Below are 18,975 nucleotides of genomic sequence, written 5' to 3' on the forward strand. Positions count from 1 at the left end.
CGGTGTGATCGCTTAATTTGAGCGGGACTCGTGTAGAACAGAATCTTAGACGTCGCGGAATTGATCGAAACACAAGTGGTGGAAGCACCGGGGGACAGGAATGTTCGCAACTTGAGGAATGGTGATTGTTAGCTGGATGATCAGACTTCGAAATACGTGGGGAAAGATGCTCGCAATTCTCAGAGATTCAACACAAATAAATTAATCTAATAAATTGTAATGGGGCATAATAACCACATCGTGGTCATATAGGCGGACTCGTTCCGTGTCATATATCCGAGCATTACTGCATAGCTCGTAGAAAAACACTGTAGAAACTGCATTACCGACGCAGGATAAAACAGTGGGCAACATGTAGAACTTAGAAAATAAATTCGTGATGAAAATATGAAAATTTGAAATTCAGATGGAAAGTCGACGAGTTAGTACGTCCGCGCGGATCTAAGGAAAGGAGAACGAACGATATCAGCGGCATTAACGCGCGAAGTAGCGTAATACCGGTTATAAATTTTGATCGGAGGGATAACCGGCGGGTGCCAGTATTAAAACACGCATCGCAACGGGGAAGCTAATTAAGATAAGGCCGGAATATTATTAAGATTTAAGTTGCATTCAAATTTCATTCGGCCTCCAGCCTGTGGCCATGGATACGCCCCCGGCGTGTTCAGGTTTTACCAGTGCGGTTATCCGAAATTATCCTTGCAACCCCACCAGCCCCCGGGGCGTGTTCTGTGTTTCGAGTGCATTAAACACACGGAACGGACGTGTACATCTGCGGGTCTAGGATGGGGAGGTGTGCGTTGTTGCGGCTACACAAGTCGATTCAAGAGTTACCGGGCGGGCAACTTTTCGGTTAAAGGAGTTAGCGAATTTCTACGGGCGATACCATTAATATAGGTTGCGGGACGGGGTCCCTATGGTCGCTGGTCTGATGAGAAATTAGTTTCGCGGACGAAGATGTGGCTGTTGCAACGCTGGGTGCAGAGATATCCGCCATTACGAGCGCTGGAAAAGTGCCCGCGAGGAACGCAATACGCCGTCACGTGTCGGGGAATCCCCTCGAGGACCACAGACGAGGTGTACGAGTAGACCTTTCACCTAATGTATTTTTTCGGTCCATTAGCATTTTCGTGTCACTTGCAACGTTACCAACAGATTCAGAAATGGTCAACTCACATGGATTTACGCAAATTACAGCTCTTTGCCTATCGATGCTAATTCAGTGAATAGTATCTCGACTGACCGCCATCCATGAGAAGAGGACGCTAAAATCACCTCCGAATTTTTCACTCACGTATGCCAATTGTTCGAACTGACGTACAAAAAGACAAAAATTAACGAGATACACTCTTCCAAAGTGGAAGAAAATGTTAAAGAGATCATGCATCAAATTGTAAGGGGATCCTCGTAATGGTTTTAATGGGTCGATGATCAACAATGACTAGCCTATGGTCACTGGTGGTCAACAGTGAGGTTGGCATCAAGGTCAGCGGTCCGGTGAAGATCCAGAAATGGTCAAGAGGTGGGACCAATCGAAATAGATTCTTTCTAGACAAGACAGTCTTAACTGTTAACCTTCACGTTGGCTCTGACTGGTCTCCCCACTCTTTCATCACCTTCAACATATAAGCAGGGTCACTGCGAAGAATTCTTCAGTCGCGTCGCGAATTCGGGAGTGTACAAATCGCCTGAAGTGAACCGGCGACCGCTGCTGACCTCTGCTGGCCGCTGCTGACCACTACTGGCCAGGACTGACCAGGGCTGACCACTACTGACCAGTACTGACCACTACTGACCAGTTCTGGCTAGCGCTCCTGCCACTACTGACCACTACTGACCAGTGCTGACCACTACTGACCAGTGCCGGACGGTGATGACCAACGGTAAGAACCGTTTAAAAATTCTCTCCCCTCTTCTATTCTATCGTTTGATACCAATTTCGCTTCACTGAACTGATTTTGCCTTGCTTGCCTAACTGACGTTGCTATAATATGAATATTTTCTTACTTTACAGCTGATCCAGTGGTAACTACCCTATGTACTGACAACAAGTAGTAAGTCCACTCCACTTATTCATATTTTATTATTTTTATTTGTTTGTTTGATGTGAATTCAACTTTATTTATCCATCTGACTGCTTTGATATGTATAATATTGCAAGATATAATAATGTAATATTATATTCTTGCTCGAATTCTCGTAATATTCTACGGAGGTACCTTGTTTGATTCTTCCATTTCGTTTGATCGTTTGGTGTTGATTCACCTTGGTGTCTCGATGACACTGTTGAATATAAGATTTTTATTTTTACGTTTCAGCTTAAATTCTTGTAACATATTGCTAGTATACTCTGTTCAATTCCCTTTAGCTAGGTAATAGATCATTTTTAAGTGTTTAAGAACCTCCTTTCTAATACCTCAGCTTACAATGATGTTTCAGAGAAGCGATAAGTCTACCGGGCCAAACATGAACAAGACGTCTCAGAGATGTGATAAGTCTACCGGGCCTATGGACCTTGGAGTTGGACCTTTTGGCACGCACAGTTGGAAATCAAATCGTAAGGCAAGGGGTTAAACAAAATAATTGCTCGGTACAATTGAACTAGACTTAAGCTTCGACTGGTTGTATAAGTGCTACCTTTGGCAAGTGTAGTGACCGCGGGTATGAATGATACCCGTGAATAGTAACACATGTATATTGTTTTATCTCAGTATCTTTTGCTTAAAATTATAAGCTTCTTGCACACCGCGATTTTCAAGATGACAAATGTCATAGTAGATTCATTTTTAATTTGACACTCATTTTAAAATGAATATATAATGAGTACATATACATATATGAATAGTACAACTTCCTCTCGTTCGCTTGTTCTCTGGTTCTCGCTTTCCGAGATTATGTCTCGACCGAAAGGATCGGAGAGTTTCGCTCGATCACCTCTGTTTGATAGAATGAAACATGTGACGCCTGTGTAGTAGGTGTGATAGCTCTTACCGCTTCAACCCCGGTGCAGCTTGGTTCAGCTTAAGTGGGGCCTCGCCGAGCGCATATATTCTCCTCTTTATACGGAAAAGAGAATGACCTCCGGTGAGAGTTCTTGACCCATATCCGTTCTCGAGTACTAAGCGGGTCCTGTTGTGACCGTGTGTCCTCCAGGGCCCGGCGGTTGTACGTAGAGAGGTCCGATCGACGTGGGTCAGGGGCGCGACTTGCTTTTCTGATAATCAAGGCCGGGGGGGATCAATCTGATACCCACACTCACTGCACGCTTATGAGCACGTGTCGCGTCGCGTTTTATTTAAGCGTGCGATGTTTGTACACGCCGCAATTGTCAATATGACAAATATCGTAATATCGATCGAAAGTAGAGTCATGATTTTAACATCTTTTATAATACTTATAATTATATTAACTTTAGAACGAGTGTCAAATTAGTAGCTTCCGATTGTTCTTTACATTCTTCGATAATTAAATTCACTTTCATAATTTAGTCGACGACTTTGGGTATCTTCGATATCGAGGATACCCAAAGTCTTTCTTCACTTATTAAAATATATCATTAGATTGACGTGCAAGAAGATATTTCGCGACGAATACATTTTAGAGTCAAAGTAACCTCGTACATTATGTACCATTTTTACTTTGTCACTGCACTTGCCTGTAGTTGTAGCATTTGTAGTTTTACAGATTCAGTGTTGTTCTCTTACTAATCTATTAAGCAAGTTTCTGTTACAGATCAAATTTCTACGGAAGTTTTAGGTTTATAGAGGTAAAAATTAAGAATTCTTACAAGTTTGATTGATACTGCTTTGTTTGTGTTTCAGGAAATCATCGTGGGATAAATGGAAGATAGAAGAAAGAAGAATGTATTTCATGTATTTCGTTTCAGATTGCTTAGTTTATGTTTTAATAATTCAGATTTATAGTTAGGTAGGATGTAACAATATATTTCAGGATCAACAAGGAAGAACATATTTTTTAAATATTTTGTTAGATGATTAGATAGGTAGGATGTAAGTGAATTTAGATTAATAGTTAGGCAGGAGTTTGAAATTTACAGGCAAATTCTTTCTCGAAAAACTCTTTCGTTGGTTGTTTCTTTCGTTGGTTGCACTTTCGTTTATTGCTTCCTCGACCATCGATTATTGGTTATAAAAGATTTTTATTAATGGAGGGTGGTTGGGAATCGGTTAGGGCGGGTCTCCATTCGCAGCAACCTCCTCGTGGTGAGACCTGGGTAATGTTATTTAGCGTTTAATTAATAATCGTATCACTCTCAGCTGGGTAATGCAATTATTAATTAAAAACTAAATGATATTAGCAAATTGGCTGCGATCCGCTTTGCATAGGTCATCATAAATATAGAGCTTCTTCGCTAGGTTAGTTTTCATTCTCATTGATTCATCAAAGATTCTAGAGTGGTATAGAAATAGATCCTTCACCCAATGTATTTTACCGGCCTATTTTTATGGGGTCTCGAAACCCCATTACCATTTTCGTGTCATTCGCAACGTTACCAACAGATTCAGAAATCTCTTTCATAGTCAACTCACATGTATTTACGCGACACTACAGTTGTTTGCCTATCAATGCTAATTCAGTGAATAGTTTCTCAACTGATCGCCATCCATCTGAAGAGGATGCTAAAATCACCTCCGAATTTTCAGGTCCATAAGGTGAAAGGTCTATTCGTATACCTCGTCTGTGCCTCAACAGTCTTCTATGCATTTGTTATGGCGGATCCATATGTTGGGGGTTGTCTGACGGAACAATTCTCGAACAGGGATAGACCAGTCTTATGGGCGAGATACAACATCTAAAGGACGAATTTATGTCTATAGAATCTCGTTCTTTACGTTCAGTATGGTAGGGCACTAGGAAGATACGTGATCTTTATTCCTCTGTCTATGAGGTCTGGCTCCATTCGTTTGTTAACACTGAACCAAACATAAGCAAACCTATCCATAGTTGACGTGCTTCTTGGGACCCATTTTCATTCATTCCCCTAACAATATACCTTTAGAGGTAAATTATGAAGTATATTAACCCTCTGCACTCCGAAATATATTTCAATTTTGTTACCAGCAGCTCCCAACGTCTTTAACTGTTTTATTTGAAATTTACCTGTTAAAATATCTGTTTTATTTACACTGTTGTTGCATCTTGTAACTTTCAAGTGTACGATATCTCTTTGGTTTGGACTTGAAAAAGTGTCGGGTGAGATAAAAATTGATGTCGAATCACACTCGACATAGGAGTGCAAAGGGTTAAGCTAGAGTAATAGAGTAATAGAGAGATACGTCTGTGAATGGACTAATTTGAGAGGATTCGTACGATCAAAGTTGATAAGGATGCAAGTACTGTTTTTCTCGTGCTGGCTCCCAGGGAGCCAACAAACACCAAGAACTACCCGCGGGGAGAAGTCGACCAACCAGACGGATCCTCCCAAGTTTGTCGATAAATTTGTTAACAAATTTCAAGGGGGTATAATTACAGACGGCTCGTCTGGCGTATCATTAAACCAAGATACCTCTCGTTAAGAGCGTCCACGGTGAAATTGAAGCATCCAGCTGGAGTTGTAGCTCGCACGCCGGCCAACTTTCGCATAAAGTTAAAGCCGTGCCCGAGGCGTAAAAGCGTCTTCGAGGCAGGCGTGACTGAGCCTGCGATTCGAGATAAGGTTCGACCTTTGCCGTGTGCCTGGCGTGTCGAGCTTGCATTCAACTTGTTCGACCTACGTGGCGTGTCTATTAAGAATCTAGTCCAGATTTTCTTCCGGATCGTGAGCATTCTGTGGAGTCCACCAGAAGTTCTAAACCCTATACTCTCCAATTATTAGTTTTGTTCGGGACTGATAGACTCTGGTACTTTTAGCGACCATGCTCGTTCGCAGGAAAATGCCAGATTTTAATTAGAATTTGCGGAAGGTACGTCTGTTAAAGGACTTTGGCAAAGTGGATCTTAGGATTTTCTGAATTTCGCGTGTCCATGCATAACTCTCGAATTGCTATTGCAGGATTTGAAGTCCGAGAGACGAGATTATTCTTATCTCCGCTTGGTTAACTCTCCTTTGGCTAATCTATCCTCGCTCCTTTCGCCGGATTTAATCAAGTTATTCAATTCACTTTAATTTGAAATATACAATTTCTCGGGATTACGTTTATTTAACGATCGTTAATTAATTATTTGAGCGTCGAAAGTACTTGCATTTACGCGATTAATTAGAACGAGTAAAACTCGAGGCCCTCTGGCGAGTATCTTTTTAATATCACGCCCTCTAATGAACTGACACGCAACTTAACTTCCTCGTCCCACTACCAGAGGGCTGCATTAACGGCAGCCATCGCAGAAGTCTTGCACTCTTTCAATGATTCATATGAAATGATATTGATCTCGTATGCTTGAAATAAATGTTTCATACGTATGAATACTGTTTATTTTGACGTTCATAATTCATACAACCAGAAAGATGTAAATGTCAATAGTAACACAGGCAATTTTATGTGTTAACTATTCATAGTTAACTTTAAAATATTATTTCATTTGAACAAGAGTGTTTGAGCAACTATTTCTGGTAGCATAGTTTGCCCAGTAGTTGAAGGATGGTCGTCTACCGATTGTCTAATTTTCTAGACAGCCATGATAGCTAGCTACTTGTCGCGAACGGACAACAACAATCTTCGAAGAACGCGCGCTTGAACCCGCAATAACTCCAACCCCGGTTCGAACAACCCCTAGTCCAGCCCCGTCTTATTGCCAAATATCCTTTGATTAACGCATTCAAGCGGCGGAGCAGTTGCGAGTTGCACTCGAAACTTCCGGCCGAAGTTTCCGGCGTGGCGGAGAGTTTCTAGGTAAGCTACTTAATCGTGCCTGACTGTAAATCGTCGCTAGTTGCAGCGTAGCCGATATTTCGTAGATAGTCGTTAAGCCCTTGTCCCGGCTTTTCCAGCGAGCATTGTTGCGTACACGAGGCGCCATAAATTACTCGATTTTCTGGTGTCCGTGTTGCTAACTGTTCCAAACTCCAACCCGTCGATCGAGATTGTTTTACGACTGTACGACTCGTCCCTAACATTAACTTGCGCAGATTTGGGTCCCGAATTCATTGAAAATTTGTAGCTTTTTTTTTAGAAAATTTGTCGCTAGATCTACAGAATTATTATCTTAACTATTGTAGTCCTTCCTGAAGTTTAATATATCGTCAGTTTTGGAACGCAATTTCTTCCCGCCGTTAACCGAGGGCAGCTCTAATGGCGGCCATGTTTATAGTCTGCAAAATCGAGGCGATATCTCGCTTATTATGGGTTGCATCGAAAATTTTGTGTGGGACAAAAAGGCTCCAAATTTGATTTCCAACAATTTTTATTCTATACGTTGTTGCTGTAAATGCGACCATAAGCGATTCTACGACGTATCTTTCGAAAGTTCTCCCTTCTGGCTAGAATTTTGGAATATGTTAGTTTAGATTTGAGTCGAAGTAGTCAATATTTTTCGAGGTACTTTAACATTGTACGTTTCAGCAGTAAAGTTCCTCCAGGTGTTCTATTTTGTAAAATTATAAAAGCTATCGGTGCCGTGGTATCTTGGAGCACGTTTGCACAAGCGACGTGTACGCGAAACTCATTGTATCATTGTGCTCCGCGATTCGATATCGCGAAGTGAAACTTCCCCGAGAACCCTTCTCTCCACCCACTACTAAATAACCCTACGAAATCACGTCGGAATCGGGTGCGGAGGCTTTTCACCAAGGTCCGCCACATCCTCTTACGTTGCAGCTGCTGCAACGATAGAATCTTGGGTTCTCCTCGTGAATACGTTCACGCTTATCTATATATGATTACACGTCTATGTAGTTTGCAACCCCATTCCTCTGTCCCTCTCCTATGTGTACTCTGGCCTCTCGTTTTCTATTGTCGCCCTCTCTCCAACGTGTCTTTCTCTACACATCCTGTTCTCATCCTAAATCTCTCGTTTTTTGCACCCCCAAAAGTGTCCCTAGTCTTTTGTTAATGAGCATCTTTCGAGGTTTTCACGTTTTTGTTGCAAGTTTCCTCCTAACCCAGACCTCATTCGTAATTTTATATTTATCAGTATACCGTAGACGCGTTCAGCTCGAATCGTATGGAAAAATTTGACCGACCAAAACGACGTAACCTCATGAATAAATCTGCTATCAACCTCGACTTCCAGCAGAGGACACGGAACCTCTATTTCATTTCCTTCGTGTCGATCTTCTTTCTGCTCGAGACTCTGCATCTCGAGTTTCTCTCTGTTCGAGTTTCTCTCTATTAAAATCTCTTCGTCCACCCCCGCCCACCACTTGTACGTGCATCAGCTTGTCCATAAATCGAACAAGAGGCGCATTCCGGGCGCGTTCAGCGCGCGACGTTAATGCGTTCGCGCGATGACAGGCGAACTTTTTCGATTATTCTGCTATCGGTTTTTCGCGCGCTATTGAAAGTCTTATTGCCGTGTCGCGCGACTGGAAGCTTGCGGGAAATTCCGTTGCGGCGGCCTCTTGTTCGGGATTTTAGGGGATGATTTATCGCACCCCGCTCGAGAGTGAATGAGATCCGCCTAACAGCGAGTCGGTTATTTATCGCGTATCGCGACGAGTCGCGATTAACATTTAATGAACCCGCGGGAAAATAACTCGCGAAATGTTGACGTACGGAGGGTAAATAAATCTGTTTTATAGCGATGATTTTACTCCTATACTATCCTGAATATTATTTCTCGACCTTTTATGGTGTATTGTATTGAATGAACCAAAGAATAGTGCCCCCCTACTATTAGCTCCATCAGGGGACTCTATCAACGCAGCCATGACAGTTGTGTTTCATCATTTCTCTCCTGGCGGCGCTAATAGTCAGGAGGAAAACTTTTTTCCTATTTACTTTTTATGGAAAGCAAAGCCAGGTGGTCTCCTGCTGTTTAAAATGATTTTTACGAGCGCACATAATTTTTTCGAAATATATCGAGCTGTTTTCGAGATTTGGCGAGACTAATATTTAGACAGACGAACAAACAGCTCTGAAAAATACATTTATTGACTTTGGTTTTATCAAACGATCCCGAAAATATCGAAAATTCAGCGGAAAATCGAAATCATAAACATACCTATTTATACGTATAAATACACAGAGAATGTGCAAGATTATTTAGTGATCAGTAAATAAATAAATGTATCTCGAAAAAAGTAATTTCACTGAATTTACATGAATTCCACAAAAATGTTATTGTTTTATTCTAAGAAAATGAACATTCCACCAGATATTCGAAAAAGTAAAATTTTATTTCAATTTTAGTCGACATACTGTAATTAGCAACAAGACTTAATAATACCCATTTCAGTTCATTTCCATTTGTACAATAGCAACTAATTTAATTAACGTGTTGCGTTTTTTTTTTTATGGCACGATGAGACAGAAAATTTTGTACTTTTGCCAGCGAATGATATTCAAATTAGAGGATTTTATGGTGGTCACATTCGCATCAAAGCCGTCCAATGCCCAGAAGGGTCGGCCACAAATTGTCCATGGTATGCTTAAACAGTCCCCGCGAAACTTTTTCAATTATTCTCCTGCAAAATAGGCGGATCAAAGTTGCCGCCTGGGTTGCCAGATTAATAATTCCGGGATTAATTAAAATTCGGTTATGACGGAGTAAAATAAGGGGCAGTCGAGCGAGAGGACTCGCGAGGAATCGATACCGGCGGGGGATGAATATAATTCTGAATTAATCGAATCAGCCGGAAACGCGACGTATCAAATTTGCGAATATCATTTTAATTATCGGTCGCTTGAAGGCTCGTTCTCTGCTTTTTTTTCCCCTGGTTCGTTTTTCACCGTGGGTTGTTTCAACGAACGTTTACCACTTCCCGCAAATCACCGTCGATTGTAAATAATCATCCGCGGAGGGGGTTGGAATTGTACGAAAAATTATGAACGATGTCTTGAATATTCATCAACGATCGCGAATAATCTGACGCGAACATTTAGCGAGGTTTCTTTATTACGCGCAAAACACGAATACTCGTTCGAAATTATTTATAATCAAAGTGAAACGAAATTATTCGATGCAACATCGATGGAAAATTAATTTAAATCAAGTGCTACAATGATTTGTAGTTTGAAAATCGGAGATTTTTGTTGTTTGGTCAAAATTTTTAAAGCAGATAATTTCTCATGAAAGAAATGCATCAAAAATGTAGAATATAATTTTATCTACGAGGCTTCGTTTTGAAAATGTGTGCAGCGCGCCTGGAATTATGATTTCGCTAACTCGTCTGACTATTATGAGATATTTCTACTTGGCCTGACATGACGAGTTATTTCTACTTGTTTGACCCTACGAGTTAGTTCTACGCCGTAAGTAGAATTACCTAGTAATGGTCAGACACGTTGTACTCGATCCTACAAACACTGCGTTGTTATAAAAAAATATATTTCAATTTTCAAGTGACCCAACAGGATCGGTTGATTACTCTATTTTCATTTCGTCAGTTTTCCATTCCATTTCGCCGTTACCGTAACATTGATCGATGGCTTCTGTTTACAAATTTTTATTTTTTCTAGGCACACATAACCGAGAACTTTTTTTTTGGAATATCTCGTTCGACGGGTTAAGTAAACACGTGAAAAATCTACGAGCGGCCCGGTTGACAGGGTTTTAGGGTAACTAAGTCTCTTCGTTAAAAACCCGGGGGCAACACGGATAAGTGAATTAGGAAGGTGCGAGGCCAGACGTCCTTTTAGTGCAGCCATTTACCTTCCCCAATTTTCCATCGCCAACGTGTTCCATCGTCGTTGTTCGTGGGAAAAAAATTTCACGAAGACAATGGCAATAGGAAGATCCCTGCAGTCGTAAAAACCTTTATGGGGGGGGCAAGAAACAGGAATTCTTTCATTTTGAAAAGTAGTTTAACTCATCATTCGAATGGACAAATTTTATACAATTTTATTGTTTCCTTTTTTAAACTACCAAAGTGTCAACCATATTGCAATAGAAGGTTAACTTCTAACATCTCCACCCTTCGAAGGATAAGTTAAATTTCAGTTGTCACTGAATAACACGCTTCCCCGTCGCGTATTCCAACTGCTCAAAGTTTCCTATTAGGCTAAAAGCAACGAATGACGATTGGTGATCGCCTAAGTAATATGGACAGCGAAATTCCCTGACCCTCCGTTTCCCTAAACCACGCGAAATCCCTAGGCGCGTCCCAAGTGTCAAATATTTCTTCAACTCTGCCTTTTTCCGCGACACACCGGGTGTTACTTCACGAATCGTTTCGTTCCTACGGGCCAGTAGAGTGGAGTGGATCTACAGGGTGATACTTTCGAGTCAGGGAAAAGTTGTATAAAAGTAGTGGGGAAAATTTTAAAATGAAGTTAAAGTGGAATACATATTTATATTTCCTTTCTCAACTGTTTCAATTTGAGTATCAAAAATTGATGTTTTCGATCCCTCCCCCTCTCCCGTTGCGGCTGTCCCCGGAAGCAACACCTCGCCATAAAAGCCAGGCGACGCTCGCGCGCAACGCAAACTCGTTCCGATCGTGTACCAGCGGCAAACAGTTTCGACACGGCTTATTAGGCCTGCCCTGAATAATTGAGCACCGTGTTAATTAACTCGACTTCTCACCCCACGAATTAAACACCCGTGGAAGAGCGGAGTGACGTTGATCGCGCCCCGTGAGAGCCGGCCGATTAAGTTTGCGACCGAGAGAACCACCCTATGGTTTCCCACCCCCGTCGACACCGTTTTCTTCCCTTCGTATTTCTTTACGAAGCATTCATTAGTCGAGCAGTTGCGTCGTGGCGATTTATACTCAGAGAAATACAGAGCTATTGAATCAATTGGTCACAGAGTAGCTGACGTAAGCCGAAAAATGAGGTATCCTTCAATTAACGCGACCAGGGAGGTTTAGGGTATGATTGTATTTATAATTTCAACATAGCGAGCGCGTTGGAGGCCCAAACACAGCTGCATTCTTCCGGAAAAAGGCACGAACGTTGGAAGGTGGTCGAAAGAAGTTCGAAATCCTCGAACGAGTTTGACTTGCAGAGTGGTAATATCAAACTTTCGCGTCGCGGAGGGTCTGAAAGAGCTGGCCAGCGGTCCACAGGGCGGGGACACGTTTTCTTCGCGCATTGGCCCCCGATTAGATTAGAATTTGTTAGGGGTGTCGCTCGGTAACTTCGTCAGAGGAACGCTGTCAGTTTTGTTTCATCGCTCCCGGGCACAAGAGCTTTTTGGGAAAGTTTCGCGCACGAAATTCCGCTCCGAGACACGGGGAAAACTTTCCGGGGCTGAATACCGACTTATGAGGGACGACGTGGCCTACCAGGGGATGAGGGTGAATTAGCCTTAGCGCGGCCCATAATACGCGTCTGAAGGTTCGTTCACCTTTTTTGACGGTGATCTCTTCTCCTTGGAAGAGGTTTTTTACTTCGGGATTTAGACGGGAGTTATAATTTCATTCTTATCGCTGGTGTGTTCCTCCTGATAACGTCTGCGCAGGATGTGAGATATTCACTTAAAATTTGTTCTATCTTCCACTGTTTTAACAGAGAGACACCCTGTAGTCTATATTATTACTGAAGAATATTTTTGAACGTGAAACAAGAAGTATTTTGTTGAATATACGTTCGTATATCCACGATAATTGAATTGATAATTGATATAGCGCCATCAGCGTCGCCATGTGCGCAAGGTACGTGCGCAGAAGGTCAGTTGTCAGCCATTGCTATCAAACTGTAGAATTCACGTGTTTGTTACACAATTCTTTTTATTCTGTAAACCATGAACAAGAGCACGGATAATATTACTTAATTCTTCGTTTAAAAATAAATTTTGAAGCTCCGTTCGAGTCGTTAGCACTGAGAGATTGCCCAGGCGGAAATTTTGGTACAATTTTTGTTTTAAAGAGAATCACGCCACCCGGGGGAATCAATTTCCCCTCGCGAACTTGCCGAGCAGACGTCAAAGGGGAATTTCGATGAGTCGAATTGACAGTTTTACGATCCCCCGCTAAAGCTTCCTATATTTCGTTCGTCTTCGTTGGAGATCAGGAAAAGCTTTTCCTTCGTCATCGTGGAAAATCGAGACGCATTTCCACGCCGTCTTAATTCAAACACAATTTCTTAGGCAACGTTAACAATGTTAAATATTAACAAACTAAAAGATTCATGGTAAAACCTGATCCTACAACGATGAATACAAAAATTGGTTACTTTACTATTCTCTTTCTAGTAGTAAGTATATCAAAGTGTCCGATGATTTTGCAGTCCCTTTCATTTCCTACGTCTTAGACGTTTGCGTCGCGCGACTGTCACAAAGAACTTGACGCTCTTTGATTAAAGTTAACGTCAATAGACACTATCTCTACTCACCGTGTCTGCTCTTAGACGAGTCGACGCGAAGCGTTCCCTCGCTTTGTATCTGATCCTTTCCATTTGCCACGCGACACGTGTAAAATCCTACGTCCGAAACGTCCAGATTGATGATCTTCAGCCGGCTTCCGGCTATGTTCTTCGCGGCGTGTTCGTGTGCCTGAGAAATAAAAACATTTTGCAATCAATATACACGATTAGGGTTTGCATTACGACCTCATACTTTCCGTCAGACCATGGAGAACAACTATACAAAATTTCATTTGATTTGGAATCAGTAGAAGTTATAGGCAAATCACAAACACACAGATCACGAATGCAAAATGTTCGTAGGACAGAAAAAGAAATAAAGAGGCGCGTTTTGTCCAGGTCTGCTAGTGGACTCATTAGTAAAGCTGGGATATTGGGAAGTCGTTTGAGGAATGTACATATGTAGTAACCGAGGAGTCGTTCGAGTGCTTGTGAGAGAACGAGCCCTCTGGTGGCGAGCACGGGAGGCGACGCCACAGAACAAAAGTAACTTCGTCAACTGTGTTGGGGGTATTACCTGAGCATGTATCTTTTTAATAGTGATCTTTGGTCGCCTCTCCTCCAGTGGTGCCTCATTTTTGTACCATTTGATCTTGGTCGGTGGGGGATCCCCGACGACCTCGCATCGCATGTGGGCGACACCGCCAGCATCCTTCGAGATGTTCGTCAAAGTGCGTATAAACTTCAACGTACCACTTTTAGCCCCAGACGCTGCTTCCATGTCGGTTCTGCCAACAAAAAAAAAAATTTTTGAAATTCAAAGAACTCATATACTTATAAACTGGCACAGTGTACACAAAAATACTTTTGAACATTCCAATTTTGCGAATATCGATATTATTTTGGTAATGTTAGTTCTTAGGCCATGTTTAACAGACTTATTTTGACATCGTTGCTTCTCGAACACCCGTTAGGGAAGTCTCATTGAAATGTATGAGCGACATGTTGTCGCGGGAAATTGACCAAAGGACGTTGAGAACGTGGGTTAAATTTTTTATCACCTGTCGGTTTACATGCCCCGTTTAGCATGATTACAGGCGTAGAAGTGGACGGTATATGAAAATTCAACGATTATTATGCTTGTACCTACATTTTTAAAACGGCCGAGCCGCTTCCTTGGGAAAATCTTGTCCCGCGATGTTCGGAATTTGTTACGACTCGTATTACAGGCATACATTATTTGAGTACAGTGTCGTTCAAAAATATCTGCGCGATAAATCCCTCGACACGGTTCTTCGTTTCATCAACCAAAAATTAATCGCGTGGTATTTTTTATTAAGTTTAATAAATCGGAATGTTTTATCCCAGGTTCCTCGTATTCCGCGATCGAAAAATGTTCGAAACAAGACCGGCCAACTGTTCGAACGGGATTCATTTAAATTCGATCGTGGCATTGTTCGCCGCGAAAGTACAAGACAACACGGGGATCGAATAAATTGCAACCAACGGACACGGACGTTGCCAGTGTCCTTGATTGATTTTTCTGGAACGACGATCCTGCATCAGATGCCCTCGAGGCTTCTTTTACCTCCCACATGCAGATCGATAGCCGTAGTAATTTCATCCAGGCTTGCTGCTAACAATGTAACTTTAAAACGGGGATCATTAAAGGAGCTGAGTTTTATCAGGGGTAGCCAGTGAAAGTATCAGTTGATTGACAAAGGAATTTTGATTAAGCCAATGACGCAGGGATATTGAAAGAGGATCCTCGAACATGATCCTCCTAGTATCTCTTCTTTGACTGGGTATCTCCTCAGTTAACTAGTTTTAAAATCTATTATCCATTTTTAGTCCAGATCAATTTCAATCCTCGTTCTGGTACAGTATCGCCTCGACCTGTTGATAGTTTTACTAGATACACTTGTATTTTCGATTAAAAATTTCAATTTCTTTAGCTGGGCAGTGTTTTGAATTATTGTGAATTTTGAGATAAAAAGACAAAGTATTTAATGACGAGGAATAACTGGGAATGAAAGGATTTTTGATCCGATAAATAGCAGTTCCGTTCGACGAATATTAATACAATGGAGGCCCTCTCGATGGCATTGAAATCTCCCTTTTAAGTTCTGTCTTGACTGATAAATTAGATGGCTGGACGAAGACTCGGGGAAGTCCAGGACGACGCAATTATATTAACATATCAGAAATATATGGATCACTGATGGTTCATTATTGGAATGAATAATGCATTGGAAGAAACCATTATTACTAAATGAAACATTAAGAAACTAAATTGAATTATTAAGGAGCAGTCAATAGCTTCTGATAAGTAACACTCACAAGCAAAAATATACGCTATTATAACGCCTGTCGATAATGTATTGAGCTCGAATTATTTAAAAAAATATCTCAATATATAAATTCAATATGTCGGACATTTGGTCCAATCGCTGCTTCACATATTCGCCACCAGGTGGCCTATTGAAAATCTTTGATAAAACTCAGAGTAACAATCCAACTGTATCTTCTTTAAAAAAGTGCATCTAAGTCAATTAGTGATCCATATTCATTTTCGTGGTTTGCATACTTTCGAATAGCTTTTTCTATTCTTCGATGAACTTTGGTAGTCCGCGATGTCTCGAAACGTTTTCGTCACCGAAGATATTGCTCAAGTGCATCGAGGAGGATGCTGGGACGAATCGAGAGGAAACTGCTCGTGGAAGTTGCAATCAATTGCGACTTCCGGTCGATCGCGGCGAGGATAGGGAGTAATCGTGTATATTCGGCCAATATAAATCCAAGGGGGCGTGCGTTGTCGCCTGTACGTCGCTGCTGGAATATTAACTATGAATATGTTAATGGAGCGGCACCCTATTCTTCTCGCCCTCTGGCGTTGCAACGCGGCGAAATAATGCGTACCGTGTGGACTTCCCCTTATCGCGGGGGGTGATATACGATCGCCGGGGCCGCGCTATTTACGCAGAGTGTTTCTGGAAATGGACTGCCCAAGATTTCAGTCTTTTTTCCTGTCGTGCCAGTCTCTCATGCAACCCGTGGAAACGTTAATTCACTTTGCGTGATTTACACCGAGAGAATCGCGGTTGCCAACCGTTCCACGAGAAAGATCCGTCTTCCAACCGTGGACGCGACCATTTGCCAGAAACAAGGAAAACTGCTGTCTGGGCGATAGCCACTGACCCCTACTACGTTATGATCGTCTCAAGATAAAATATTTAGGTTAGAATTCGTTTTAGAGTCATCACAAACAAGTAGTCTTAAAATGATAATTTATTTAAAAATTTTCGGTGACACTCCTCTCAAAATTGGCTGACCATCTACAGTCATAATTAGACTGCGGATGTTTATGCATTTATGGGAAATTTTAATCCTCAAGAAACTACAGAATGCGTTTAATATGCAAAAATATAAGAAATACTTAAAGTAAGATACGAATTATTATATTTAGGAGTTGAGACAGCCCTCTGCGAAGCTTCTATTAATAAAAATGTGAATTTGCATGAAGATCCGCAGTCTAGACAAAATTATAGTTAAACTTGTTCTAAATATGCATTAAATTACCACCCTCGTGAAACCGTCTAAAAATTTAGCGTCGTGAATGAGTTCGATCGATTCAAATTGGACACCCTCTACATGAACTTCTTGATTGTCACAAGCCGAACGGCGACAATGAGCGACGATTAGGCGAAGGGCTTCCGAAGCACGCACGTCAGACGCACACAACTCCGTTGGTTTTTTTTTTTTGGAGCGAAACGCTAGCAACGAAGAACACAACGGAACGAGTTGCGTCAGGCAATTGTTGCCTCGCGATTAATTAAACTCCGCGCCGCGCCGGTGTAAATTTGTTCGTTTGCTTCTTTGTTCGCGACGCGACCATTCAGCCGTGCCAATTTGGACAACAACGCGTGCCCCGAGCCTTCTTTCATGTTTTATAACGAGCGCGTGAAATTCCGCGGAATGAAAATAAAAAAAATACAAAAAAAAAAAAACTCGTCGCCTCCACGTGGAAACGGTTAATTGAATTTCGTCAAGTCCCCGCGACCTCGCAGGACTTTCCGGGTAATTTGAAATTCAATCGAACGCCGAATTCGATCGAATTAAACTTCCAGGCATCGCGTCGTTTCGTGTTTCTTTGTGCAGAGTTCGCTGAAAGTTCCTTTCGACTGTTCGGTGCTTTGGAATAGTTATTCATCGAAGCGTCGGCTCGCAGCTCGGGAACGCTCTATATTCCCTCACGAAACTTCTGCGTGCCTGTTTCTTCTAATGTTCGTGACACTACGATATAGTTTGTACACAGACAACGCACTTTATCCGACAAATATTTTCTTTACGAGTGGAAAACTTCTATCTTACTGTCCGTATATTCTTAGAACTCACGACGCCATTTTGGTTTACTTCTAACCTCAATTGCTTGCGTTGCAAAACCTGTACGTGTGTCAAAGTTCAATCGGTTTAGTCCCAAAATATTATTCAATAGCAGATTATAGTACCTCGCTTGTTGCATGGATCTCTGTTACGGATTCTTGCAAAGAAATCATCCCCCACCATTGTTCATGTCTCTTTAGCTGAAAACAGGCCACTAAACTCGAGTTTCAAGTACATAATTGCTAAAGAAGCACAAACAATGGTAAGTGATGATTTCGTTGCAAGAATCCATAACACAGATTGTTGCAACAAGCGAGACAATACTCTGTACGAGATAATTGCGTAAAAATTTGTGTGTATCCTTCTGAGACGTACTCGTATATTCGTATCAAATTTCAAACATCCTCTTATACTTTTCGTTAAAATGGGTGGAACGTTTTCAATTTTGAACCCAACCTCGAAAAACAGCAAACAGGACTGTATATGTGTGTTTGCCCACGGTACTGGCAATCATCTCGAAAATATGCACGGGAGGGCACGTCCTTATTTCGAAAGCAACTTGACCGCAGAGCCACGTAAACTGGAAACTACCCTTGCGCGAGGTAGCCAATCATCGAGTTTGCCCAGGCACGTCTGTGTGCGTGTTGGTCCTTAAATGCACGGGCACGCGTGCAGCCGTGTATCAAGACATGTTTACACGGCAGAACGTGATTGCACACTGGCGCAGAGAGTAACTAACCCCAACTGGTTATTGAATATAAATCAAGCCGTGATCGGTAAGTCACTAGCAAGTTCTGGCTCACCTGTGGCCCGCAGCGTTGACCGTTCTTGACGGCGACTGGCATCAATTGTTAATGACACCAAACGCTGGGAATCGCGGAGGGTTGCTCAGCTTCATTACGGAATGCAATTTCTGCCAGACGTTTCACTGCCTCGCTTGTATTTCGACACAGAATTTAAGGACACCCTTTGGTGCAAAATATTTCTTGAAATAATACACGTCAGACCCACGATTAATTTTTTGTGTGTATCGTTATTAATATAAAAGTCGACGTCTGTGTGTTTGTGATTTCCCCATAACTTCTGCTACATTCGTCCGATCCAAATGAAATTTTGTTTGGTCGTTCTTTACGTCTCGATGGAAAGTATAGGATATTTAAAAATAATTTTATATTTAATAAATCGCATAAATCATTGTTTCAAATTGGAGAGATTATTTGGAAAGATC

General features: G+C 41.8%; 1 protein-coding gene across 1 annotated transcript in view; it reads right to left on the minus strand.

Annotated features, from left to right (window-relative positions):
* The window catches only part of LOC122396174 (tyrosine-protein kinase transmembrane receptor Ror), a 49,669-nt gene that overhangs the window by 26,762 nt on the left and 3,932 nt on the right, over positions 1–18,975 (minus strand). The window contains exons 2-3 of the mRNA XM_043394342.1: positions 13,942–14,152; positions 13,395–13,554 (exon numbers count right to left, since the gene is read on the minus strand). Coding sequence (XP_043250277.1) covers positions 13,395–13,554; positions 13,942–14,145 — 364 coding nt within the window. The 5' untranslated portion in view covers positions 14,146–14,152. The remainder of the gene's footprint in view (positions 1–13,394; positions 13,555–13,941; positions 14,153–18,975) is intronic.

Source organism: Colletes gigas, unplaced genomic scaffold, assembly GCF_013123115.1.
Source record: "Colletes gigas isolate AHSC1104 unplaced genomic scaffold, ASM1312311v1 Colletes_gigas_Sc00007, whole genome shotgun sequence".
Classification (NCBI taxonomy): Eukaryota; Metazoa; Arthropoda; class Insecta; order Hymenoptera; family Colletidae; genus Colletes; species Colletes gigas.